Source organism: Ictidomys tridecemlineatus, chromosome 5 (genome assembly GCF_052094955.1).
Source record: "Ictidomys tridecemlineatus isolate mIctTri1 chromosome 5, mIctTri1.hap1, whole genome shotgun sequence".
NCBI lineage: Eukaryota > Metazoa > Chordata > Mammalia > Rodentia > Sciuridae > Ictidomys > Ictidomys tridecemlineatus.
In genome coordinates, this window is record NC_135481.1 from 152,613,387 (window position 1) to 152,640,058 (window position 26,672).

General features: G+C 45.9%; 1 protein-coding gene across 10 annotated transcripts in view; it reads right to left on the reverse strand.

Annotated features, from left to right (window-relative positions):
- Positions 1–18,690: 18,690 nt before the first annotated feature.
- Entpd6 (ectonucleoside triphosphate diphosphohydrolase 6) overlaps positions 18,691–26,672 on the reverse strand; it is a 29,135-nt gene continuing 21,153 nt past the window's right edge. For 5 of the 10 annotated variants that reach the window (XM_021732725.3, XM_040273952.2, XM_021732726.3 and 2 more), the window contains 5 exons: positions 25,194–25,295; positions 23,457–23,594; positions 21,550–21,606; positions 20,077–20,189; positions 18,691–19,866 (listed from right to left, as the gene is read on the reverse strand). In XM_021732725.3, the coding sequence (XP_021588400.2) occupies positions 19,765–19,866; positions 20,077–20,189; positions 21,550–21,606; positions 23,457–23,594; positions 25,194–25,295 (512 nt within the window). In that variant the 3' untranslated portion in view covers positions 18,691–19,764. Of the gene's footprint in view, positions 19,867–20,076; positions 20,190–21,549; positions 21,607–22,139; positions 22,825–23,456; positions 23,595–25,193; positions 25,296–25,328; positions 25,841–26,672 lie in introns of those variants that run through there. The other 5 variants (XR_013439495.1, XM_078051312.1, XM_078051313.1 and 2 more) reach the window with 5 other exon arrangements.

Here is a 26,672-nt window from a genome sequence, read left to right on the forward strand (position 1 = left end):
TTTGAGTCCAAGTTTTCTGGAACCTCTCCAGAATCATGGCCTAAACTCTTCCTTCCTGGGGCAGAATCTTGTGCCATCCAGTAGTACATACTCTACTCTCTTGATAGCCTGGACTCAGAGCTGTGACCAGGCCAGTGTACCTGTTCCTCTTGGAATTAAGAGAAGATCATGAGGCAATTTGAGTCCCCTATCACAAAATGGCTCTTTATAATCTCTTCTCCTTTTGGAAGATCATTTGACTTTTGTTTATTTTTGTTGTTTTTGTTGTTGTTGTTGCAGTACCAGGGATAGAACTCAGGGGTGTTTTATCCATGAACTATATCCCCAGCCCTTTTTATTTTTTATTTTGAGGCAGGTGAACTATGTTGCCCAGATTGGGCTTGAATTTGTGACCCTTCTGCCACACCCTTTTCTCTCCCCTAATTTGCTGGGATTACAGGTATGTGCCTCCATGCTCTTCTGGAAGACCCATCTTTTTTAAAAAAATTCATTCATTAAAAAGGGATGATATGGGCTAGGGTTGTGGCTCAGTGGTAGAGTGCTCACCTAGCATGTTCAAGGCCTTGGGTTCGATCCTCAGCACCATATAAAAATAAATAAACAAAATAAAGGTATTAAAAAAAGTTGGGCTGGGATTGTAGCTCAGCAGCAGCGCCCATGCTAGGCAGGACCCGGGTTCGATCCTCAGCACCACATAAAAATAAAGACATTGTGTTGTGTCCATCTACACCTAAAATAAATAAATAAATAATTTTTTTTTAAAGTCAATTACTTAAAAAGGGGGGCGGGGATGACAGGCCAAACTGTGGGTAGAGCACTTGCCTAGCATGCAGGAAGCCTTGGGTTCCATCCCCAGAACAACAAAATAAATAATAAAGGGATGTGTTGGGTTTGTGGGAGACTCTCCACTGAAGTTAAGTTTCCATCTGGAGAGAACATCACAAACTCCTTTACCCCTCCTCCTATATTACAGGGGTTCAAAAAACTACTGGCTAGCTGGAGGAGATGGTTCAGGTCTGTAATCTCAGTGACTTGGAGGCTGAGGCAGTAGGACCCTAGGTTTAAGGCCAGCCTCGGCATATTAGTGAGAACCTGTGTCAAAATAAAACATAAAAAGGGGTGGGGCTGGGGTTGGGGTGTAGCTCAGCAGTAGAGTGCTCACCTAGCACACATGAGACCCTGGGTTCCATCCTCAGCACCACATAAAAATAAACAAATAAAATAAAGATATTGTGTCCAACTGCAACTAAAAAAAAAAAAAAAATTAAAAAGGGGGTGGGAATGTAGCTCAGTGGTAAAGTGTCCCTGGATTCAGTCTTCAAAATAAAAGGTTGGTGGTGCTGGGGCTGGGGCTCAGTGGTGGAGCATTTGCTTAGCATGTGTGGGGCACTGGGTTCAATCCTCAGCACCACATTAAAAATAAATGAATAAAATAAAGGTCTATTAACAACTAAAAAAATATTTTAAAAAAAAAAAGGTTGAATGAATGGCTTGGGGACATCACCAGTCCTAGGTGAGAAGGCAGATGCAGAGGGCTAAGATGCTGGGATCCTGGCAACATTGCTGGCTGCTCTGTGCCAGTCAATTAAGTGTTTGCAAATGAACACAGACCAGGCCTTTCAGAAAATGGGAATGAAATAACAAATGCATCATCTTTCGAGAGGTTGATAATTATTTTTTGGGGGGAGAGCGGTTACTGGGGATTGAACTCAGGGCCACTCAACCACTAAGCAACATCCCCAGCCTTATTTTGTATTTTGTTTAGAGACAAGGCCTCACTGAGTTGCTTAGTGCCTCACCGTTGCTGAGGCTGGCTTTGAACTAATGATCCTTCTGTCTCAGTCTCCTGAGCCACTGGGATTATAGGCGTGTACCACCAAGCCAGCTGAGAGGTTGGTAATTATAAAGCTTGGTAGAATAAAGACCACCAGCTGGAATGACATGGTAGAGTTGGGTCCCTCCCTCCACTAAGGTACATAAACAGTGATATTAATGTATTTAATACATTTGTGTTAAATAATAATTCAAGGGACTAGAGTGAAAAATGGGAGTGAGAAAGAAGGAAAGAAGCTCCTTTCTATAGCACCAAATAAATGCCAGAGTAGATACTAGCAGTTTTGAGCAAAGGCTGTAGTAGAATATCCATCTGGTATGCTGCCTGAATGAATACCCTACTGAAGCCAGAATCAGACAGGCAGTCAGTATAGATAGGTAAATCGAGTCAGGTCAGGAGGCCAATTTTGAGTGAGTCTGGGAAGTTGGAAACTATACCCTGAGGGATTGAAATGTTAATTTCTTCAGAACCCTTCCCCTACACTTATCAAGAACCCTCCTCCTGCTCCAACCTATTGCCAAGGTAACCTGTCCCAGGAATTACCCCTCCCTAAAGCTATAAGGTTGTTAATATTCTATCCCGCCTTTCCCCCTTCAGCCCACCTGTTTCCCACCTTTTGGGCATCTCACCAAACAATCCTGGGCCTAGTCCTGGGCTTACTCACATATGCACAAAGGAGAAAGATAAGGGGGGAAAAGGCAGGAGACTGAAGGAAGCCTAGGACATATAAAAAGGGCAGAATACCTCACTTTTGGGATACCAGGGTACCAGCTATGGCTCCCTTCTCCCTCGAGGGAGAAGTCTATGTTATCCCCTTTTAAATAAACCCTGCTTTATATGCTTGCCTCAGCATGCTTCTCTAATGTTCAAACTTCAACATGTGGGGAAGCAGGACTCATCACTGGTAACTGGCGCTATTACTATTATCTATAAAAGGAAAAGGTGCTTTACAATAATGGAAAGATATGCCAGGCTCCAGCCTTATGAAGTGATCCAAACTAGCATCACCAACACAGGATAAACCTAAACTGTGTGCCACAGGGCACCACGAAAAAAGAATGTTATTTAAGAATTGTAATATAATATAGGATAGCAATGTACTCAGCCTTCCAGGACCCAGCATACAAAAGAACAGGTACTAATGTAAGCAAGTTTTCCAAATAACTGATAAGAACTCCCCATAGGACTGCTGGATGTGATGGTGCACACACTTATAATCCCAACTATTTGGGATTACTGGTTGATGACAGCCTGGGCAATTTAGTGAGCCCCATTCTCAAAATAAAATTTTAAAAGAGCTAGGAGCGTAGTCTAGTGATAGAGCACCTATCTGGCCTAGGGCAGGCTCTGGGTTCAGTCCCTAGCAACACACACACACACACACACACACACACACACCATCATAAGGCTTGTTACAATTATTTTCCCCAAAGTTTTGGTTTTTATTTATTTATTTATTTATTTATTTTTGTGGTGCTGGGGATTGAACCCAAGGCCTTGTGCATGCAAGGAAAGCACACTACCAACTGAGGTATATCCCCAGCCCTCCCCAAACTCTTAAATCCAAATTCCAGCTCCTAAGGGGCACCTCCAAGGGATTCTTTTTACCGTGCTAATTTGAGAATCTCTGCCCTCCTCCCCAACCCACAAGCTTTTCTAACCAAGTGTGAGAGGAGTTCTAGTAAGAATGTTATTAAATGTATGATGGAAAAGCCAAGCAGGCATGGTGGTGCATGCCAGTAATCAAAACTAATTGGAGAAGATTAAGAGTTGAAAGCCAGTCTCAGCAACTTAGAAAAAAATGTTTTATGGACTTTCACAGTTCTCACACTAGGGCTTTTGGTGTTAAGAGTGGGACACCCGGGAGTTCATAACCCACTTCAATCTAATGTATGAAGTATGATTTGTCAAGAGCTTTGTAATGTTGTGAACAACCAATAAAAAAAAAAAAAAAAGAGTGGGACACCCTCTCGGGTTCAGCTGGGCTTCAAGGCCAAACTTGTAACATGGACCTAAGGGTCACTACTTCTGAAATGATTGTGTTATACCAGATTCATGGGACCCCAGTAGACCTCCAGGAGCCGAATCCGATGCAATTGCACAAGAGCCTTTATTGCAAGCTTGAGCTTGGACTCACAACCATTTCGGATGCAGCAGTCCGAGGAGTGAGTCCCAGTCCTTTGTTCAGTGAGATTTTAGAGGTTTTGGAGGGATACTCTATGTGTCACAACATCACCCAGCAAATCATTTCATACCTCGGGAAAATCAAACAATTCTTAACATTGATTAGCACATTCACTGGTGGGAACAAGTAGGGTAAGGGTGATTGGTGAGTTCAAGAGGTGGATACATTTGAACTGATTGGTTAACCCATGAGGGGTGTACGTGCTAAACTACATGGTTTCTTAACATGTTATCAATTACCAAAACTATTGGGGGAGTCACTTGGCATTCAGGTATCTTCCCTGTCTCACGCGGATTGGTGGTTGCTAGGGGGTTGCTATAGGTCTTCATGGTCAGGCATTAGGCTCCAAACATTCTTTGATCTTTTCAGGAACTAGCATAACTGAGTCAGGGGACACCTGATGCTGCAGGTTTCTCTGGTTATTTACAGACAAAAACTCAGCAGGGTGGCTACCTGCCTAGGGAAGCTCTGTGGGTTTTTCCAAGGACAAGGGTCACTGTCCCCCCCCACCCTCACCCCTTGGACAGGCTTTGCTTTGAGGTAGAGGCTGGTTTTTCAAAAATGGAGTCATATCAGTTTCTAAATTGTGCCTCTGCACATCACCACTCTCTGGCTCTTGTGAGATGGGGCCTGGATGAAATTGTCATCTAGATAATCAGGGCTTTCAATGTTGAACCTGCTGCGACTGCATTGAGGGGAAGGCTCTAGTCCTCTGGTAGACCTGGCTGTTAGATTATCTGTCCAGAGGAGACATTTTAAGTACACACTGAGAGTCTCTCCCTCTCTCCACATGGCTTGAATTAAGGTAAAATGGGTGTCCATGCTCCTGTGGAAGTCCCCTTGGAAGACATTGTCTCCAGGAACTGACTGCTCTGAGTGTGAGTGGTGAGTAGGTTCACATGGCTCCTCCCAAGGAGGCTAGAAAACACATTCATCCTGCCTGAGTCTGCTGCTTCCCAGATGTTACCCCAAGGAGAAACAATAGCAAGCAGAGTGATGCCCTGGACCTCTCTTTGGCTGAGCCCAGACTGAACACAGCAGAGGGAGAGGGAATAGGGGACACCAGGCCACTGCTTCCATCAAGTGAGCAGTGATAGTCATCTTGTGTCAGACACTTGCTCTCCTACACCAACTCCAGGCCAGGCCTTCTGCTTCACTTCCACAGGAAACACAAAGACAGATGGGGGCGGGGGAAAAGAGAGAGACTAGAGGGAGATGGGAAAATTTCCTAGAGGGCTTTTAGGAAGCTTGCTGTATAAAAACCCCATAAGAACACCAGGGTAAAAACCTACACTCCTCAAGTCTTCTTGAGGAATGGACAAGATTCCAGGAGACCTAGCTCCACTCTGTTCCACAAAGTGCCTCAAATGGCAATTCTTAAACTTGTAAGGTGCCAAGAATCACCTGGGGGTCTCTTCTGAAAGAAAGTTACAATTTGGTACCACTAAAGTGGAATGATTCTACATTTCCACCAGGCCCTGGACCCTAGGCCTACATCTTCAAGAGCAAAACCCTAAGGCATAATAGCTGGGTAGAAGTGTTTTTTTTTTTTTTGGTTTTTTTTTTGTTTTTTTTTGTTTTTTTTTTTAGCAATAGGAAGAGCCTGGGGAAAGGGTTTTGGAAAATGACTAATTCTTCACATTCCCTGAAGCACAGTCCTGAGCAGGGAGTAAGAGGCTGTTTCTCCCTGGCTGGATGGAAAGTCTCTTCAGTATATACAATACTCCTTCCTGACTCAGAGTTTCCAAAAAGTCTTCCACACTGCTGTTGACTGTGGGCGAATGGATCCATGGGGTTGTGAGGAACAACCAATGCCTCTGTGGAGATTAGATATGCCACACCACAAATAAAAAGAATATTTGTCTTTGTGTTTACAAACTAGTATCTGCTGAGACTTGCTACAGAACTTAAGTTCTCTTGTTTGATCACCTTTTGGGGGAGAAAAAAAATTGGGTTTGTCAATGTGCAAAACTGAGGCATCTTGGGCATGTGGTCACAAAAGCATCCTCCTGACATCATCTTCTCTTTCCCCCATGCTGAGCCTGACCTTGGCTCAGCATCCCTTCCTTCTCCTCCTTTTCCCCAAATTGTGGTCACTTGGTTCTTGCCTAGAGGTCCTGACATTGGGGTCCCACCTTGCTTACTCCTACCAACAACTCTCTTGGTAACTAAAATCCTGCCTAAGTAGGACAGGGACTTTCTGCCCCTGGAGGTGTAATGCCAGATTCGTGGGACCCCAGTAGACCTCTAGGAGCTGAATCCGATGCAATCACACAAGAGTCTTTATTGCAAGCTGGAGCCTGGACTCACAACTTTTCTGATGCAGTGGTCCCCAGGAGTGAGTCCTGACCCTTAGTTCAGCAAGGATTTATAGGTTTTTGGGGGATACTCTATGCATCACAACATCACACGGCAAATCATTTCATACCACAGGAAAATCAAACAACAACTCTTAATGTTGATTAGCACATTCACTGGTGGGAACAAGTTGGGTAAGGGTGATTGGTTAGTTCAAGTGGTGGATACATTTGAACTGATTGGTTTAGGCTGTGAGGGGTTGCAAGAGCATATATGCTAAACTGCAGTGTGGCCTGATCATGTTATCAATCACCAAAACTACTGAGAGGGTCCACTTGGCATTTCAGATATTTTCCCTGTCTCATGCTGATTGGTGGTTGCTAGGGGGTTGCTATGGGTCTTCACCTAGCGTAACTGAGTCAAGGACACCTGGTGCTGCAGATCCCTCCTGTTAAACAACTCAGCAGGGTGAGTATGTGCCTAGGAGCCTTCTGTGGGTTTTTCCAAGGACAAGAGTCAGGCCTCCTCCCTCTGGACAGGCCTTGAGGTAGAAGCTGGTTTCTCAAAAATGGAGTTACATCAGTTTCTCAGAGGATGCCCTGGAGCTCAGCTAGACTTCCTGGTATTCCCCAATGTGGGAACACTAATGTCCATGCTGGCAGCCTTCTGCTATCACTCAGGGCTCCTTGACATTCAACACTCTGAAAGCCTGAATCACTATCATCTAGGAACCATATATGACCCTCATGTATCATCAATAGAAACCTCTGCGTCCTCTACATCCTCCTCTGGGTTGTCCTTCCTACCCATTCAGCTTGGTCTTGCTTCTGTCAAATGTGCTAATTGTAATGTCAGGCAGCGGTGACCAAAAGTAGGAAGATTTAAAAGGCCACTAAAGGAGGCTTCATTGAGATTTCACTCCTGGGTGGAACTCTCAGACAGGGAGAGTAAGAGGAGGGTCTGAGAAAAAGTGCAGGTGGCTCCATAGGACTGGAATTTTCATTGCGCTTAGGGCAGGAAGGGAGGGCTTGGGACAGGAAAAGGGGTTTTAGAGTCCCTTGTCCTACTGGGGTTGGTTGGAGGTAGCTGGCTAAGATCCAGGATTGGCCAGGAGACCCTGCTGATTGACAGGCGGTTCTGTAGGTGCCTGATGGGTGTTTCTTTTGTGCACACATTTGTGCTACTTGGTGCTTGATTCCTAAGTCACCTTCATCCACCTGAACTGATATAATAGAATATTTGAGGAAAACTAATTTATAAAATAAGAGAAATTTATTGGCTCACAGTTTTTGAAGCTGGAAATTCTAAGGTCCAGGGCTATGTCTGACGGGGCCATTCTTTTCTTCAAAATGTCACTTTGCAGGCTTCTTCACATGGAAGAGGGTAGAAGAACCAACTTGAAAAAGCCTGTTCAGGAAAACCATTTTATTAAGGCATTAAACCTATACACAAGGGTGGAGCCCTCATGGCCTAACCACCTCTTGAAGGTTCCACCATCCAATACCATTATTTTGGCAATTGAGTTTGACCATGAGTTTTGAAGAAGATGAACATTCAAACCATAGCACTGATACCAATGGTTACCAGTTCTGCTTCTTCACATGTTGAAGTTTTTTCTTTTCTTTCTTTCTTTTTTTTTTTTTTTTTTTTGTGTGTGTGTGTGTGTGTGTGGTGCTGCAGATTAAACCCAGGGCCTTGTGAATGCAAGGCAAGCACTCTACCAACTGAGCTATATCCCCAGTCCCAAGCTGAAGTTTGAACATTAGAGAAGCACACCGAGGCAAGCATATAAAGCAGGGTTTATTTAAAAAGGGGTAACATAGACTTCTCCGGGGAGGGAGAGGGAGCGGGGCCATAGCTGGTATCCTGGTATCCCAAGAAGTGAGGTGTTCTGCCCTTTTTATATGTCCTAGGCTTCCTTTCTTCTCCTGCCTTCTTCCCCTTTCTCCCTCCTGTATATGTGACAAGGCCCAGGACTAGACCCAGGACTGCTTGGTGGGATGGCCAAAAGGTAGGAAACAGGTGGGCTGAAGGGGGAAGGGCAGGATGGTGCCGCCAAGGACACATTAGTTAACAACTCTATAACTCCCTATAGGGAGGGGCAATTCTTGGGACAGGTTACCTTGGCAACAGGTTAGAGTAGGGGGAGGTTCTTGATAAGTGTAGGGGAAGGGTTCTGAAGGAATTAACATTTCAATCCCTCAGGGTACAGTCTCCAATTTCCCAGACTCACACAAAATTGGCCTCCTTGATCCGACCTGACTCGATTTACCTATCTATACTGACTGCCTGTCTGATTCTAGCTTCAGCACCACCTGCCTAGTCTTACAGTCTTGAACAGCTCCCATGCCTCTATCCTTGGTCTCCTTACTCAGTCTGTATCTACAATAGTTCATGGTAGATGAATGGGCTGTGGGTACAGCTTAGTGGTAGAGTATTCTTCTAGCATTCATGAGGCTCTGGATTCCATCCTCAGCATTGAAAAAAAATTTTTTTAAAGAGCACCTCCCTCTTCTGTATCCAGACTTACAAAGTTGACATTTTCTTGTATTGTCATCATGATGTATCATATCCAAATCCTATAGCAAATGCTGCAGAATTCAGTACAGATGTCAGTTGGAAATTCTGGGATATCTGTGAACCCTTGAGGTTCATTGGGGGCATTCCTGTCTTCAATTCTGATCCACTAACTGTGCATCTCAACCTCTTTAGTCTTTACATCAACAAAACTCCTTATATGTTGGTACAAGCACTTGAGAAACAGGCAATATTCATTACATCTAAATAGCTCCCTGTGACAGAAATGAATACTTAGGTCTACACAAAGGCGTTTTCAAAAATGCTCATGACAGGTCCATTCAGAACTGCCCTAAAGTAGAAATTATGCAAATGTCCATCACCACTGAAGGGTGGCATATATTGTGGCGTATTCATAGAGCCATGAGAATGATCTATTCGGAACAGCCCTTCCCTGCCCACAGGCAGCTCCTAAGTTCCTTGATTATGGGACTTATCATTTCTCGCTCTAACTGAACTCTCCTGCTAACTTTTCCATGTCCTTCTTGGTCCTGTGGAGTCTGACACACCAGAACACCCATCAGCTTTGGTCCAGTGTCCATCTTCACCCTGGCTACTTTCCCAAGTCTCTCTGCCCCAGTTCCATGCCCAGGCAGAGGACCAGGGGAGAGGAGTTGCCTAGAGCAACAACTACCTCCAAGAACACCAATGAATAATTTTGGGTGACAGGCTCAGTGTGAAAGAGCACTTCCTGTGTGATTCTGCTGCATAAAATTCCAAGGACAGCAAATATCTAGGCTCTTAGAGGTCAGTACAGTGATTGAACCTCAGGGTGGGTGCAACTGGGGGGCTCCAAGACCACATGGGGCCTGGAAAAAAGCTCTTTTTAAAAATTTATTAGAAAAGCTCTTGGGGCTGGGGATGTGGCTCAAGCGGTAGCGCGCTCACCTGGCATGCGTGCGGCCCGGGTTCGACCCTCAGCACCACATACAAACAAAGATGTTGTGTCTGCCAAAAACTAACTAACTAACTAACTAAATAAATTAAAAAAAAAAAAAAGCTCTTTATGGCAATCAAACGGGAACAAGTGTGAAAGGTTATGCCCTTACACTTGATGGTCACCCCCCTGGTGGAAGCATGTGGTGCAGGCCTCGTTCCCCCTGTCTTCTTCCACACCTTACCCTATTGTCTTCTCAAGTTCCCCCCACACCCAGAAGAGCTCCAGGTCTTTTCTTAGGTTACTAGTTTCCTGTTTGCTCCCAAATGAGGTGTCAGCCACATCCAGCCCCATGGGCTCACCTTCTCCCCCTAAACTACCAAAGAACCTGTACCAGCTGCCAGTCTTCCCAAGAGGAAGCCTAGGGCCTCCAATTAATGATGTTCCATGTTTGGTATGTTCCTCCTACCCTCAGCTGTTGTTCCTGCAAGATTTCTCACTGGCTGCCCTGCTTCCAGTTGTCCCCTCAGAGCTAACCTGCTCTGGCTGCAGATTCCACACTTCCAGAGCAAAGAGCTCTGAGGCAGCACTCTTTCTGCAAGCCACTACCTCCCATCAAGGGGCCACTCCTGTCAGGCCCCCACCCCAGGTCCTTGGGCTGGATGTAGGACAAGTTGGGGAGGTGGCCAAGGTGAAGGTGAACCAAAGCTGATGGGTGTTCTGATGACTCCACAGGACCAGGCAGGACAGGGAAGAGTCAGCATGAGGAAATGAGGACAAATAAGAAGTCCCATAATCACGGAGCTTAGGAGTCATCTGTGGGCGGAGAGGGACTGTGCAGAGTGAAAATCTGGCATTTACAGACCTTCCCAGCCTAAACCTCACTCTCCTCTGCCCCTTTCAGTGTCTTTAAACCCCTTGATAAGCAACATATCTACTCCACCTCATCCTCAGGCAACCTCCTTCCTGGAGCTTCAGAAGGAGGCTACAGCCCCACCCATTGAGGCTAGGTGGGGTCCTCTCTGAAGTCCCTCCTGCCAGCCTGCCTAGTTTTGTTTTTTACATTTTTTTTAATGATTGGAAAAATTCAAAATAATTCAGAATGTCAGGAGAATTCATGACATTAACATCTGAATTAAAGTGTTTATAAATTAGGTTTGGGACACAGCTACACTTGTTCATTTTGTCCAAGGCTCTTTTATACACCCATAGCAGAGGTGAGCTGTTGGGACCGAGATCATGTGGCTTGCAAAGCCTGAGGTCTGCACTCTGCCTGTCACAGAAAGAGTTTGCAGGTCCATAGAGTGTGGGCTGTTCAGGAAAGAGCTGGAGTTGCCAGCACTTGTCTTGCACTTCCAGGTCACAAATGAATTCTGAATAAAGTTGGTCCCAGTGGATCTTAATGCAACATGCCAGGCAGAGGTGGCACTGAGGGAGGGAAATGTGAATGACTGGTGCAGGAGGTTTCTTGCAGCTTCTTTGAAAATTTACTAGTGCACCCTAGCACACATTCCATTAACCTCAATGGGATACTAGTATTCACCCTGTGGAATAGTTAGCATTAAAATGACTAGCAGTACCCTGTGCTGGTGAGGATGTGGAACAAACAATCCCCACACACTGCTAATGAGAATGTAAAGTGTCACAGCCATGTTGGCAGATTCTTTTTTATTTTTTTGAGACAGGTCTCAGTTATGTTTTCCAGGCTGACCGTGAATTTCTGGGCTCCAATAATCCTCTTGTCTCTGCCTCCTGAATAGCTGTGATTACAAGTGATGCACCATCTGGTTTGGAAGGCTCCTCTGAAGTTAAATACACTACCATATGATTTCACTTTTAGGTGTTCTTATCAAAAAGTAATAAAAACATGTCCACAGAAAAACTTGTACAAGAATGATCCCCAAATTCTTATTCATTAAAGCCGAAAACTGGACAGAGCCCAGGTGACTATCAATAGGACAATGAAGAAACAAAGTGTAGGAAATTGAAACTATGAATTAGTATTCAACAATAAAAGGGAAGAACTACATTCATCAGTTGGGTGTTTTGGTGCACACTTATAATCCCAGTGACTCAGAAGGCTGAGGCAGAAGGATCACAAATTCCAGGCCAGCCTCAGCAACTTAGCAAGATCTTGTTTTAAAATAAAACGGGCTGGGGATGTAGCTCAGTGGTTAAGCACCCCTAGGTTCAATCCCCAGTACTAAATATCAAACAAACAAAAAAACCACATGTATCAGCCTAGATGAATCTTACAAATTTTGAGTTGAGCTGAAAGCCAGAAATAAAGAGCACATGCTGTTTTCATTTAGATGACATTCCAGAACTGTCAACAGAAATGTGACATAAAGGGCTGGTGTGTAGTTCAGTGGTAGGACATGAGCTCAGCACGTGCCAGGTCCTGGGTTCATTCCTCAGCATCAATAATTAATTGATTAAAGTTTCATAATGAAACTCAGACAGTGGTGGCAAGGGCCCATGGGTGAGGGGATTCTCTGGGAATTTTCTGGGGTTTAGAAATGTTGATATGTTGATAGGGGTACAAATTACACAGGAGCATGTATTTGCCAATGTAATTAAACGTCTAAGATATGTGTATTTTATTAGATGAAAATAATATCTCAAAAAATTTCTTAAAAATATTCATTTGGTCAGGAAGGTCCAGAAGTGGCATCAAATGTCTATCATTATGGGTGCTGTGGTGCACGCCTATAATTCCAGCAGCTCTGGAGGCCGAGACAGGAGGATTGCGGGTTCAAAGCCCAACTCTACAAAAAGTGAGGTGCTAAGCAACTCAGTGAGACCCTATCTCTAAACAACATACAAAATAAGGCTGGAGATGTGGCTCAGTGGTTGAGTGCCTTGAGTTCAATTCCTGGCACTCAAAAAAAAAAAAAAATCTATTAAACAGGCTGCCTTGGCCACTAGAGGCCCCTCAGAAGAAACACCAGTTCCTTCTGAGATCCATTTTGGACAGAGGAATGCTTGCTGAGGCTTTGAGTCAAGCATGGAAATCTGTCCAAGAGGGAAGTAAGAGAAAATTTCTTTCCGAAAACTTATTTACTTTACCTAACAATTTAATCTTAGCTGTTTAGTTTGGGTGGAGCCCCATGAAGAAAACAGAAGACAACCTTCTAACGTGCAAGAGGAGGCCTGGAGAATAACTCATTGGTAGTGTTTGCATAGCCTGCATCAAAACTCTGGATTCAAGGGGGCTGGGGTGGCTTAGTGGTAGAGTGCTTGCTGAACAAGCACGAGGCACTGGGTTCGATCCTCAGAACTGCATAAATGTAAAATAAAGATATTGTGTTCACCTAAAACTTAAGAATAAATATTTAAACAAACAAACAAAAAAACTCTGGATTCAATCCCTAGCACTGGTGTGCATGCGCGCGCGCGCACACACACACACACACACACACACACACACACACACACCCATATGCATGCTTGTATCTGTGAAAGAGTCACTGCCAGGTGGCGCGGCACACATCAGTAAATCCCAGGTACTCGGGAGGCTGAGCCAGGAGGTTAGTAAGTTCCAGGCCATCCTGTACAACATAGTGAAACCCTGTCTCAAAACAACAAGAAAAATAAAAAATAAAAAGGGCTGAGGATGTAGCTCAGGGATAGAGTGATGGGTTCAATCACCAGCACCAGGAAAGAAAAGAAAACAGCCGGGCACTATTCTGACCTTAGAAAAGGCTTCCTGAGAACAGCTGGGCACTCTTCTAACCTTTAAAGAGGATTCCTGAGACAAGTCTCCTTATAGGGAGATGTCTGCTTCTCAACTATGTAAATCATGCAGCTGACACCAAGATTTACAAAGCTGCTCTTAAGCTCTTAAATGGAAACCTTTATCCACTCAATCAATAACACAGGAAAAGAATCAGAGGCTGTCAAGATGACAAAGAGGCAGTTAGACCTGGAGGTGACTATTATTTCTCTTGTCTGTTTAAGTATTTTTTTTAAAACATTATCACCGTGATGATTGATTATTCTGTGGAGAGCTCCTGAGAAGCTCTCCACAGAATACTGAGAAGAGAGCACAGGGCCTGAAAGGATTAGGAAAATTCCTCTGGAGGCACTTCCACCCCGAGGTGGTGAGGCAGCATGTTAGGTTGAGGTTAGAAATCTTTCAGACCCGCATCTCACTTGCTAGCCCTGGAGTCTCGTGAGTTCCTTCAGGCCCACCTTCTTGGCTGCAGGATAGGGATGAACATCATCAGATTTGTGTCTGATGGGGGTGGTCATTGACCACACAAAATACAGTCAGAGCTCTCATGATTGAGATATGAGGTGTCCCCCCAAAGCTCCTATGTCACAGCAGGAATGTTCAGGAACGCTCAGAGGTGAAATAATTGGATCGCGAGGGTGGAACTTAATTCAAGGGGGCTGGGGTTGTGGCTCAGTGGTAGAGTGGGATGAAGGGTGACGGTGGGCAGGTAGGGTATGGCTGGAGGAGGTAGGTCATTGGGGTCATGCTCTGGATGGGTTCATCTTCTTTGTGGCCCCTTCTCCTGTATCTCTTTGCTTCCTGGCTGCTGTCCTGAGCAGCTTCCTTTTGCCACATCCTTTGGCCATAATGTGCAGCCTCACCTTGGGCCCAGAGAATGGACTCGACTAACCACAGACTAAAAGCTCTGAACCATGAGCCAAAATAAACTTTCCCTTCTTTAAGTTGTTCTTGTTAGATATTTGATCACGGAGATGAAAAACTGACTAAAATAAGAGGCATGCCTGGCATACAAGTAAACGTAATAAATACAAGCCACTGTATTTTCAACTTAAACCAAAAGGAAGGTACGTGCAAGTATGTTTGCCTGTTGCCATAGTCCGAATGTGTACCTCAAAGTTCATGGACTGGAAGCTTAATTCACAATGCAACAGCTTTGGGGGGTGGGGCCTAATAAGAGGTGATTAGATCCCCTCATGAATGGATTAATGTCATTATCATGGGAGGGGGTGAGTTATCCTGAGGCAGTTGTTTTAAAAGTGTTTGGCCTCCTCTTGCCCTCTCATAACGTTTTCTTGTCCTTCTTCTTTCTGCCATGAGATGATGTGACATAAAGAGCCTCACCAGATACCAGTGTCAGACTCTTGGACTTGCAAAGTTACAGAACCTTGATCCAAATAATCTCAGGGGTTCTGTTACAGCAGCATGCCCCTAGTTTTCAAAGCTTCAAATATTCCTCAGACTTGTGGTCTCCACACAAGTTTCATAAATACAGCTCTGCCAGAAACTGCTCATCCTCAAAGTTCCAACCTCAGTCTACGACTGACACTGCTATAATTGTGAATGCCTCTGATAATTCCTTTTTTGGATTGCTTCATTAAAGTCAGCCCAGATTTGACCCCAAAATTGTATTAGCCCAGTTTAAACATCACCTTTGCCTTCCAATGACTCTGAAATGGTTCTGAAAATTGAATTCATCCGAAAAAATGATTGCACCTTGGAGTATGCTCTAAGCAAGTGCTTAGAGCACTTAAAGCAATGTAAAAACTAAAACCATAGTAAGTCCACTTGATTAACTTTTTTTCTTTTGTGGTATTGGGAGGGTGGAATCCTGAAGCAAGTGCTCTAACCCGGAGCCATATCCCAGGCCCTGGTCAAATTTTTGTTGTTATTTTGTACTGGGGATTGAACCTAGGAGCACTCTACCATTCAGCCACATTCCCAGGCCGCCCCCAGCCCCCCACGCCCGCTTTTAAAAATTTTATTTTGAGACAGGGTCTTACTAAGTTGCTTAGAGTCTTGATAAGTTATTGAGGCTGACCTTGAACTTGTAATTCTCCTGCCTCAGTCTCCTGAGATGCTGTGATTACAGGCATGTGCCATAGCACCTGGCTTGCTCTGGTTAACTTTTAAAACTATACTAGCAAGGAGGCTTTTCTACTTATGACAGAAACCCAGTAAATCACAAAATAAATTTGTAATTGATTTACAATAAAATTTGAATAAAATCAACTTAAATAAAAATAGTAATATTACACACTGAAAAAATACCACAAAGTAATGAAGTAGAAAAAAACATATTCATGCATATTCATCTGCATTCTATCTCAATGGGCTAATTTCCTTTAAATATATATAGATCTAAAGTCAATAAGAAAATGGCCACAATCTTAGAAAAATGGAAAAGGAACACAAACAGATGCTTCAAAATAGAGAATCAACTGGCTCTTAGACAAACAAGTTGAATTAGTCTGGGTGTGGTGTTGCATGCCTTCTATCTCAGTGTCTGAGACAGGAGGATTTGCAAGTTGAAGGTCAGCCTCTGCAACTTAGGGAGATCCTGTCTCAAAATAAAAACTAAAAAGGACTGGAGATATAGGTCAGTGGTAAAGTACTCCTGGGTTCAATCCCCAGTATTGCTAAATAAATAAATAGATAGATCAATGCATATTAAAACTACCAGTCACCATTTTGTCATGAGGGTTCCCAGAAGCCAGCACCAATGCTTGCAGATGGGATGGGATGCTTGCAGATGCAGATGGGATGGGATGTTGAGCCTAATGAAAATACTCATGACCTTGGATCTGGCAATGTCAGAATGGCTCATGTGTATGGACATGGGACCAGAAACAATTTGATGCTGTGAGGTTCTATTATTTAGACACAGGAATGCCACCGACCACTATAAGACCAAGGCAACTTAGTATGTGACAAATGTGCCTGAGCTGCCATTTCAAGTGGGAACAGAGCAGAAAAGGGCATGTAGGCAGCAGGTGTGTGGGATGCACAGGCAGACCTAAGCATACAGTGCACATGTATTCTGGGAGGGCACAACTTTCATTGTATCCCTGGTTGTTTTGTGTCATGACACATACATTACTATTTTTAGAAATCAAGAGCCTCCTTTATTATCACAAAAGACACTCGATGAAATGACTTGCATATTTTGCTGAGCCCAAAAATATTCCATGACTTATTTGTTACTCTTCTGGGAAACTTCCAGTTGTTTACCCTTTTTCAGGAGTGAGGTCACTAACCCTCTTTAAATGGACCAAATCAATTTTTGCTTTACCTTCATGCATCTTTGATGCTTTGCCTCCAGAGTTCTTTAAATATTCAGACCATTAGATATTATGGAAGCAAAAGGCACTGGTGTAAACACTGCCAAAGCGGGGGCTGTGCAGAGGACAGGTTTTTTCATGCCCTCCTCAGTGAAAGCTTACTGGAGCTGGCCCCGGTGTGGGGGAGCATCTTTCTTACTTTCTTTTCTGGCCTGTATCACCAGTTGGCCAGACCTCTTCCCTAAGGAATAATTTTGGAGAGTCCTAGGGGTAGAGGACAGCTGGCTCTGGTTTTGTTCATGTCCTAGGGTCTCCCTTCTGCCTCTGGAGTTGGAGTCCCACATACCACACTCTGTTGGGTGAGCTCGCTCCCACCCTTTTCCAAGTGTCCTGAAAGTGAAGGGCTGTTCAAACATTGGATAAGTTTTTCACTGGCTCCCTCTCCTGCTCTGGCCCACTGAAGTTCTGGCTCTGGGGGCTGAGGAGTGAAATTTCCCTTGTGGTCTACAGAGCCCTTTCCTTTTCTGCACAGGGCTCTGCCAAATGGCTTGTTCAGCATCTGCAGCCGTGTGTGTGTGTGTGTGTGTGTGTGTGTGTCTAATGAGTCAGACCTGTCATTCCCTCATAGGCAGATTGGGGAGCTGTGAGCACTCCGGATGTGGGGTGGGCTGCAGTTCTCTCCCTGGCATGCAACTTCTTTGGGATTGTACCAGACTCAAGACAGATCTTTGCTAAGCACAGAGTGACATGGGGACCAAGTACTTGCCAGAGGAACTGAAGTTTCCAGAACTTTCTCTGGTGTAATGGTTAATTTGAATTGTCAACTTGATTGGATTAAGAGATAATGGTGAGGGGCTGGGGATGTGGCTCAAGCGGTAGCGCGCTCGCCTGGCATGCGTGCGGCCTGGGTTCGATCCTCAGCACCACATACCAACAAAGATGTTGTGTCCGCCGAGAACTAAAAAATAAACATTAAAAATTCTCTCTCTCTCTCTCTCTCCTCTCTCACTCTCTCTTTAAAAAAAAAAAAAGAGATAATGGTGATTCAGAGGCTTCTGTGTGTGTGTCAAGGAATGATTGGCATGTGGGATAGCCAACTGAAGTGGAGACCCTCTCTAAGCATGGAGAGCACTGGATGATGGCTTGGGTAGAAAAAATGTTGGAAGAACAAGGGGCTGGGGTTGTGGCTCAGAGGTAGAGCACTTGCCTAGCATGTGTGAGGCACTGGGTTCGATTCTAGTACCACATATAAATAAATAAAAGTAAAGGTCCATTGGCAATTTAAAAAATACTTTTAAAAAAGTTGGAAGAACAAGCAAGCAGCAGCAGATGCAAGCTCAATTTCTTCTAGAACTGGTTCTTGATTGCTGCTATGATCATCTGAAATTATCTGACTCTTGCTTCTTCACTCTTTCAAAGCGGACTCTGCTAGTGATTACCTTGGGAATTTGACCAGAACCTTTGGGTCTTGGACTAGGGTACACCTTCTTGTTCTGGGGCTTTAGCCTCTTGGACTGTGCAGCTACTGTTTCTTTCAGCTCTCCGGCCTGCAGACGGCCATTATTGACTATCCATCTTCTGGCTGTATAAGCCAACCTGATAAGTCCCTTTTTATAATTATACTTCCTGTTGATTCTGTTCCTCTAAAGAACCATGACTAATACACCTGGTCATGCTGTGGGTCACTGTCCCCAGAAGAGGGAGGAGGAGCTTTGCTCTAAAAAAACTGCTGGGAAGGACAGAGCCCTGTGGATAGACCTGAATCAGCCCAGTCTCCAGGTGGCCATCTGCTGTTGTGGAGAGTAACAGACACTACCTATGTCACTCCACTTTGGCAAGTTTTTTAACTTTAGTTAACAGATATCTCAGCTGCTGGGTGAACGAACAGAAATCACAGGAGAAAACCTTGTAAACCTTTTATTTGGAGCGGAACACAGATTGAGTTTATTCCATGTACTGCACATTCATAGAAGAAACCCTGGTGGACACAGGCACTGGGACACAAACGATGCTCAAGTGTCAGCTATGACCCAGGCCCATTGAGGAGGGCAGGTTCACCTCAGAAGATGGATTGTAGTCCAAGACAGCACAAGGGCTGCAAGAGTATGGTTCTGGAACTGTGTCTTCTTACCCTTCCCTGTTTGTCTGCAAATGGCTCATAGCAGCAATACATTCACTGGAACACGGAGCTGGTGTTCAAAAAAAGCGGCTCAGACATAGTTTGTACACAAGCACTCAGCACTCACATGACAAAGAGGGCTCCAGCAGCATGGTTACGAATGTTCTTATAGCAGTTCACACTCAGCTCTGCTATGCCTGTGGCAGACTTGCTCAGCAGACCTGGGCACATGGGATCTCCCACCCCTCTTCTTACCCATAGCATCCCCCATCAGTTAACCTTACATCATCCGAGATCTGAGGGAGCAGACCACTGGGTGATATCATATGCTCACCCCCAAGGAAGAGAGAAACATACAAGAGACCTGCTCTCCTGGAGGTCACACTGGTTCTTTCTTGGCTCCCCCAGAGTAGCCAGGACAGCTTGTGTAACCTCTCCAAACTCTCTGGTACAGGTGGAGGCCTGTCCTTGGGGAGGAAACAACAGAGGCTGAGAGCCAGAGCAAGATTCAAGTCACAGGGACGGAGACAACAGCAGCCACAGCCACAGAGATGGAGAGGAGGACACAGGGTCTTGTGGGCCTCCATCTCAGTATGGCCCTTAGCTCTGGCTCACAGCCCACCTGGATCCCAGGCAGGAAGGAAGCATTGGCAAGGCTCTGTTCTAGGTCAGGTTCCCACTCTCAGGTCACCCACAGCACAGCAGAGGCTGATGCACAGGTAGGTAGCTCTGAGGGCTGCAGGAGGAGGGGTCTCGGTCAGCATGGTGGCTCCTGAAGGATAAAATCAAGTCCAGGATGGAGGGGTCCATGGAGATGGGAGCCAGGAATACTGGTTGGAGTGAAGATTGGGGTTCTGCTACTTCAAGGCTGGACTCTTCTCTCTGTTCAGGGAGTCGATGTAGTGAAAAATGGCCCCCAGAGCCCAGCTCGTCTCCACATTGTCGATTTTCCGAGTCAGCTTGAAAAGACAAAGGGAGAGGCAGAGATCATATACCTTCATATGGGAAAGGCTGAGCAGATCTGTAGACTAAGGCAGCCCAGTCAGTAGCTGGAAGTCTGGGCTGTTCCTTGGATGCCAAGGATTGGATGGGGGACAAGATTTCAATAATGGGATCCTAGTACCTCACAACATAATTGGGACAGGGGTGCCCAATAGGTGAGTCCCTACCTTCAGCACTTTATCCCTGGGAAAGCCAAACTCCTGGAGCAGCAAGGTAATGTAGGTGAGATCCATGCACACGAAGGGGCTGCTGTGTGGCTGAGTCTCCAGAGTCCGACACACTGAGAGGAGATGGCCAATTCCCAGTTAGGTTCAGACAATCCCCTCCTTGGGGGACAGTGTGCTGTGTGGACCCCAACTCCACCCACTTTGGGTACCCACCCAGATCCATATTCCTTATTTATAGTTAAGGCTGCAGCTTGGCATGGAAAGGTGACCATGATCAGAGCAACTCAAAGGCAGGCCATGAGGCCAGTCCTAGCCTACCCCAGCCTGCACTCTAGGACCAACAGAGATCTGCACAACTTGTCTTGGGGTCACAGTGGAAAGTCACCAATTTCCAGGCTACATCTTTGCACCTGTGACCCTGGACATCACTCCCAGATATCCACCTGCATAAAACTTGTGCTTTCCAGGGGATGAAAATGACAGAATAACTAGCTTAAAATAATCCACTCTTGTTCTTGAGGAAGAGGGGCAAATTCACCAATATACCCAGTGTCTATGGGGACAAACCCAAAAGTGACATGAAAGCTTAAAAAAAGCCATTGAGTGGTGGGGAGAAGGTAGAACATTTTATGGAAAAATACTAAAATGTAACTTCTTTGGGGGGGCACTAGGGATTGAACTCAGGAACACTTAACCACTGAGCTACATCCCTAGGCCTATTTTGTGTTTTATTTAGAGACAGGGTTTCCCTGAATTGCTTAGGGCCTCACTAAGTAGCTGAGGCTGGCTTTGAACTTGCAATCCTCCTGCCTCAGCCTCATGAGCCACTGGGATTACAGATGTATGCCACCATGCCCTGCATAAAATGTTAATTCTTGACCTGCAAATTGGGAGCAGCAACCAAAAGAGCAGAATACCAACACCAACACTTCACACACACTCATTCCCTGGCTGTTGGGGTGAGCGGGCCTTAGATGAGGTAACAGGTAGAGGGAAAGGGAATACAAGAGTGCAATCCTTCACTTCTACAACCCAGACTGTTCAGGAAACCTGACTTTTTCAGGGTCATGTGATAATCATGAACTCGCTGGGACATCTCAGGGGAAATCACTCTTGTGGTCACCCGGGTAGCAATGAAAAGGTGTCAGAAAAAATGAAATGAGGGAATCTGTTCCTTATAGCCCGATGATGAGGCAGTGGACTGTGGCCCTTTTGCAGCCAGGACAGAACATAGGCCTCTGACCATGGTCACTATTAAAAAGGCAGATGTGGAATACAGGTCCATACTGCTCTTTCAGTGCACTCTGAACTCTGCACTTGCATACCTCTGAATACTCACTTGGTTGGTACAACCCAGAATCAAAGAATTCTGGGGCCACATAAGCACTGTGGGGTGTCTGTCCCCCACTTCCTCAGTTTCTGTCCATCCACCCCCTCAGCCTCTCTTACCCCGGCAAGCACCATGACACTCACCATACTTGGCCGCTATCTCAAAGTCCCCGACCACAAGGCTGCCTCCCTTCTCCGCATCTGTGGGATGAGACAGGCACCCAGTCTCCAGGAGTACCATAGAAGTTCATGATCCTGCTGAGGCTTGAGGCTGGTGCCCAGGGACCCCATCCCAGGAATTCCAAGGTGCAGAGATGCAGACACTAGCCTCCCCTGGTTCTATGTAGCCATCTACACTCATGGGTCATGATTTCTCTTTTCTGCAGTGCTGGGGATGAAATTCAGGGCCTTGCATATTCTACGCGAGTGCTCCACCAGAGCTACACCCCGGCCAGTTTGTGGCCTCTAAGGTGGTACAGCTAGACCAAGTTGGGACAGTTGTTCCCCACAGGATCAAACAGACAGAGGAGCTTTCAAGGATCATCACCCCCCTAAACGCTGCAATGTCCCCCCCAAAGGAACCTCATCAGGATCTCTGGACTGTATGGACTGCACAAACTTGTAGGTTAGGAAAAGTAAAAGTACAGGGGTGGAAATGCTGCTTGAAGCCATAGCACTCATTCAGCAACAGTATTCTGATATCAATTTTCCAACTGTGGGTAAAAAAAAAAGAGTTCTATAAAAAAAAAAAGTAATGGAGGGAGTGGCCCCTGACTCTGGGTATTCTCTAAGTCAGCAAATATCACTGTAAAGATGTCACTATTAAGGGCTGTCTGAGGTGTGCTGTTTTGTTTTTATTCAACTAGAGTGATACTTTACAATAAACTACATCCTCAGCCCTTTTTATTTTGAGACAGAGTGTTACTAAGTTGCTTAGGTCCTTGCTAAGGTGCTGAGGAGGTTGGCTTTGAACTTGTGATCCTCCTGCCTCAGCCACCTGAGTTGCTGGAATTACAGTTGTGCACCACTGTGCCCAGCAAAAGGTAGTCTGAATTCCAAATATAACTCATACTGCTCTTTCAGAGCCAAGCATGACCACAACGGGCAGGTGGATTTGTGTTTCTGAGTAGCTCCATACCTCCTAAGGTCACCCCAGGGAAGATGCTTACCTTCTGGTAAGGACAGCCTGTGGCTAGGGTGTGGGACCCCCAGTGGGCTGCTAGACCAAGCTCGGGTGGGTGGGTTCTGGCTTACAATGTCCATAACTCTGGTGCAATCAGAACAGTGTGCCACTCTAGCTCCTCAGGCCTGGCAGGCCAATCAGCCTTGGGAAGAGGTTGCATGCCACCTTGACCACTCACCCTGGCTGGCACTTTCCACACTCAGTCCTGTCTTGGGGCAGCAGAGCCATTATAGATGCTGTGGGAAGCCCCAGGTCCCAGGGAATGGAATAGTGACATCATTAGTTTCTTCTGGGAAGTTTTTTATTTAAAGTATTAATTGGGGTTCTTATTCTTACCTCAGGCAATGCATGCTATTATCAGTTTATTTCATTAAGAAAATTTTGGTCTCCAACCACTAAAGTGACTTTATAACCTTCACACAAGTGTTTATATAATCTGGCCAATGATAGCCCAGCAAACTCCAACATCTGGCTCTGCACTGACCTTGTTCCCTGGATTAGGAAGGACAAGCTAGAGGGAGACCCACATCATGAGGCTGATCCCTCCAGTGGTGGGGAGAGAGCCACAGGGCCCAGGCAAGATACCAAGAGTCTGAGGCAGTTAAACAATGTGAGTCAGCTCAGGGCAAGACCTGCCCTCCAGCAGGAATCGAAATCAATAGTATGTAACTGTCTATGCATGAACTAACTAGCTTAAGGAACTAATTTATCTATAAAAACAGAGCTCAGTATTTCCTATCCTGATGACAAATGTCTCCCCACAATTCTGCCCTCCTAAGTCTACTTCCAACATGGCAATACAATTATTCACCTGTCACAGGCCCTCTGCCCAGGAAATCCATGATACCCAGCCAGCCCCTATCCTTACCTATGAGACCGACACTGGCTGCAAGGTCATAATAGTAGGAAAAAGCATAAAAGTCCACGTGCTTCACCTCTTCCGTTCTGTGTACTTTATTTCGAAGTACTTCTGACACTCGGCTGGCACACAGCTCATAGAGGCTCCCTGCAGGGAAAGGAAGAGCATACACCCAGCAGTTGAAGAGCCCTGGGCAGTCAGGCCATTATGTGGCTTTTAGAGGCCTTTCTTAGTGACTTCATGTGGTACCAGAAGCCCCCGCCGATCCCAAGTCAGGGGCTGCTTACTGCACATGGCAATAGCAACCATGCTGGTTCAGATCAGCAGGTAAGGAAGCCCGCACGTACAGAGAGGCCGGAGAGAATGGAGCCCAGCTCTGAGGCAGGTGGCCTGGGTACCCTATCTGTGGCCCCAGGTAAAGGGCCCTGTGTAGCTGTCCTCACCAGCCAGCGGGTATCAGTCACTCTGCACTCACTGTCTGCCAGCCAGCACTGAACTACATGTCAGCAGCTGCCTCAGAAGTGCTTCCTCTATATCACAGGGTGGGGGACACTGAGCCCCTCTGGGCCACTTGCCAAGTTCACATAGCTGGCTGGAGAAGAACTGCAACACGGGGCCTTAGAGATTAACAGACTCTGGAGGTCATACTGACAGCCTTGGACATCTCATTAGGCACATCAATATCCCATACTTTGATCTGCCTTAAGCCAGTCTCCCTGTCTTTTCTAGTGTTCTCAACAGGCCACAGAGCCATGCTCTTGACCTTCAGATCTCATTTCCTCCCAATGTCTTTCCTCAGACTAGTCATACTACTGCCTCCTTGTTCACTAAAAAAAATATTTTATCTCAGGGCTTTTGCTCTTGCTTTCCCCTGGCCTGGAGAATCCTTGCTTTAGATCTGGGTGTCTCATTTCCACTTCTTCATGTTTTGGCTCAAATCACCCCACAGGCCTTCCTTGTCTGTCCTGGTTAACATTGCAGTGTGCCTCTTGGCACCCCCATTTCCTTGTTTTATTTCTCGTCAAAGAGATTTTTCATGTTTTACTGTCAGATTCCTCCTCAGGGGACATTAGTTGCACTGTCCTGTGGTATGCTGGGTGCCTACAGGGAGACCTGGTCCTCAGAACATGCACAGTGGACCAATGAGTCAGTAAAGCTGTGTGGTCACCAAAGATGGACCTTGCTTATGCCATGGGTTCAGCCTTGGAACAATAGTTTAATATTTTCACAGACTCCAAGGGTATAAAGCAATACAGACCATTAGGCTGAGAGGGCAAGTCTTGTGAGGCTTACTCACAGGACAGCAGGATCTCCATATCCAGAGCAGGCGGTGGGAAGTAGCCTTTGCCAGAGAAGCCTCCATTTCTCTGTGTACAAAACTGGCCCAGCACAGGACTTCTGGGCCAGCAGCCCAGATAAAGCCGTTTGTCTTGGAACCTGAGGTTTTTAGGTCCTTCCTCATTGGAGGCCTGACAGGAAATTGGGCCCTTTGGAAAGAAGCACTGGAGATAGACAAGGAAGCCTTGTGCAGAGACCCTACAGGGGGGAGGCAAGGCAGCAGTTCCCAAGCTCTGACAAAGGCCTCTGGAGCCCTGGTGAGGGTTCCCAGAGCTGCCTGGGTTTCCAGGGCCAGTGTGGGCTTGTCTGTGCCAGTCTCCTTCTGAGAGGTATTTGGAAAAGGTACAGGGGATGGGCCGGCTGCCAGTGGACCTCATAAGCCACTAACAAATGACCAACATACCATACCTGCCTTCTGTCCTGAAATCCTGTATGTTATTTCAGCATGTTCCCACTCTCCTTTGAAACTTGGAGACAGACAGGGGCTGACCAAGTCCTTTCCATCCTTAACTGAAATAAAGAGATAAAAATGAAAGAAAAAAAAGCATAGTGCCACCAGACCAGGGCCTTACAGAATAGGGAAAGCAGCTGGGCACGGTGGTGTAGGCCTATAATCCCAGCAGCTCGAAGCTGAGACAGGAGGATCATGAGTTCAAAGCCAGCCTCAGCAATGAAGAGGCTCTAAGCAACCCAGTGAGACCCTGTTTCTAAATAATATACAAAATAGGGCTGGGGATGTGGCTCAGTGGTGCAGTACTCCTAAGTTCAATCCCTGGTACCAAAAACAAAACAAAACAAACAAACAAACAAACAAAAACCCAAACAAACCAGAAAATGATGTTGCCTGGTATTCAAGGTACTGAAGTGCTTCCTTCTGCCAGAGGAGACCTGATTCCTGGGGACATTCCAAGTCAGCCGGAGAGGAAAACCCTCCTCCATCACAGAAGATGCAGAAAACTTCATTGGCCCTGGAAACACGACTATTTGCCATTCCTTGGGGACTTCAGGGTTCTAGGTACTGGGCCAAGTACAGTTCAGTCAACAGTCATACAACCCTATTGGGAGGGGAGCCATCATTACCCAATTTTAGAGATGATGAGGCTGTAACTGGCAAGTTGGTGGCAAGGCCAGGAACTGAAGCCACCTGAAGCCACCATGCCATAAATTGAATTGGTGGTACTCTGTAGAACAAAATCCAGGGCCTACAACTAGCAAAAGAAGCTGGTATCTGGTGTCCAAGACTACCCTCTCACTGCCATCCCTCACAGACAGCAGGGTGCTCTCCACTGAGAGGGTCTTGTCCCCTTCCTGGATTCTGGTCAGAGTAGGAAGTAATGGTATGTGAATTTAGGGTGGTCCTCCTTCTTTGGAGGTGCCACATAAGCAGCCTTGTCTATCCTTCTGGGGGCAAAGCCACACAGAGTAGTGCCATGGCACAGAATGCCAGCCTGAGCTTCCTCTACTGCAGCCACACAAGACTCTGGGACTCTAGTGAAGCCACCACCTGACTGAGCCCTGTGGAATCATGAGACACAACAATAAAACAACTACTATTTGCTGTTTTTCTTTCTTGAGGCACATGAGATCAAACCCAGGCTTTAGGCATGCTAGGCAAGCACTCCTTCCCTGAGCTGCATCCTCGGCCCCACCATTTGTTGTTTACCACTGTCTGGGGTGATCTGCTATGTAATAAAGATGTTGAAACCTTCCCAATGCTGTGATGAGTGGGAAGAGAATGGAAGCTGGGCCATGACTCCATAGCTAACCACAGAGGGGCAAATAGTGCCTGCATTCTCCTTGTCAGCTAAAAAGCAGGTGTTTCCGGCCCTGAAGTGAGGGGTGCAAGTGTTTCTGAGACATGGACATATTTTTGTTTTACAACAAGGG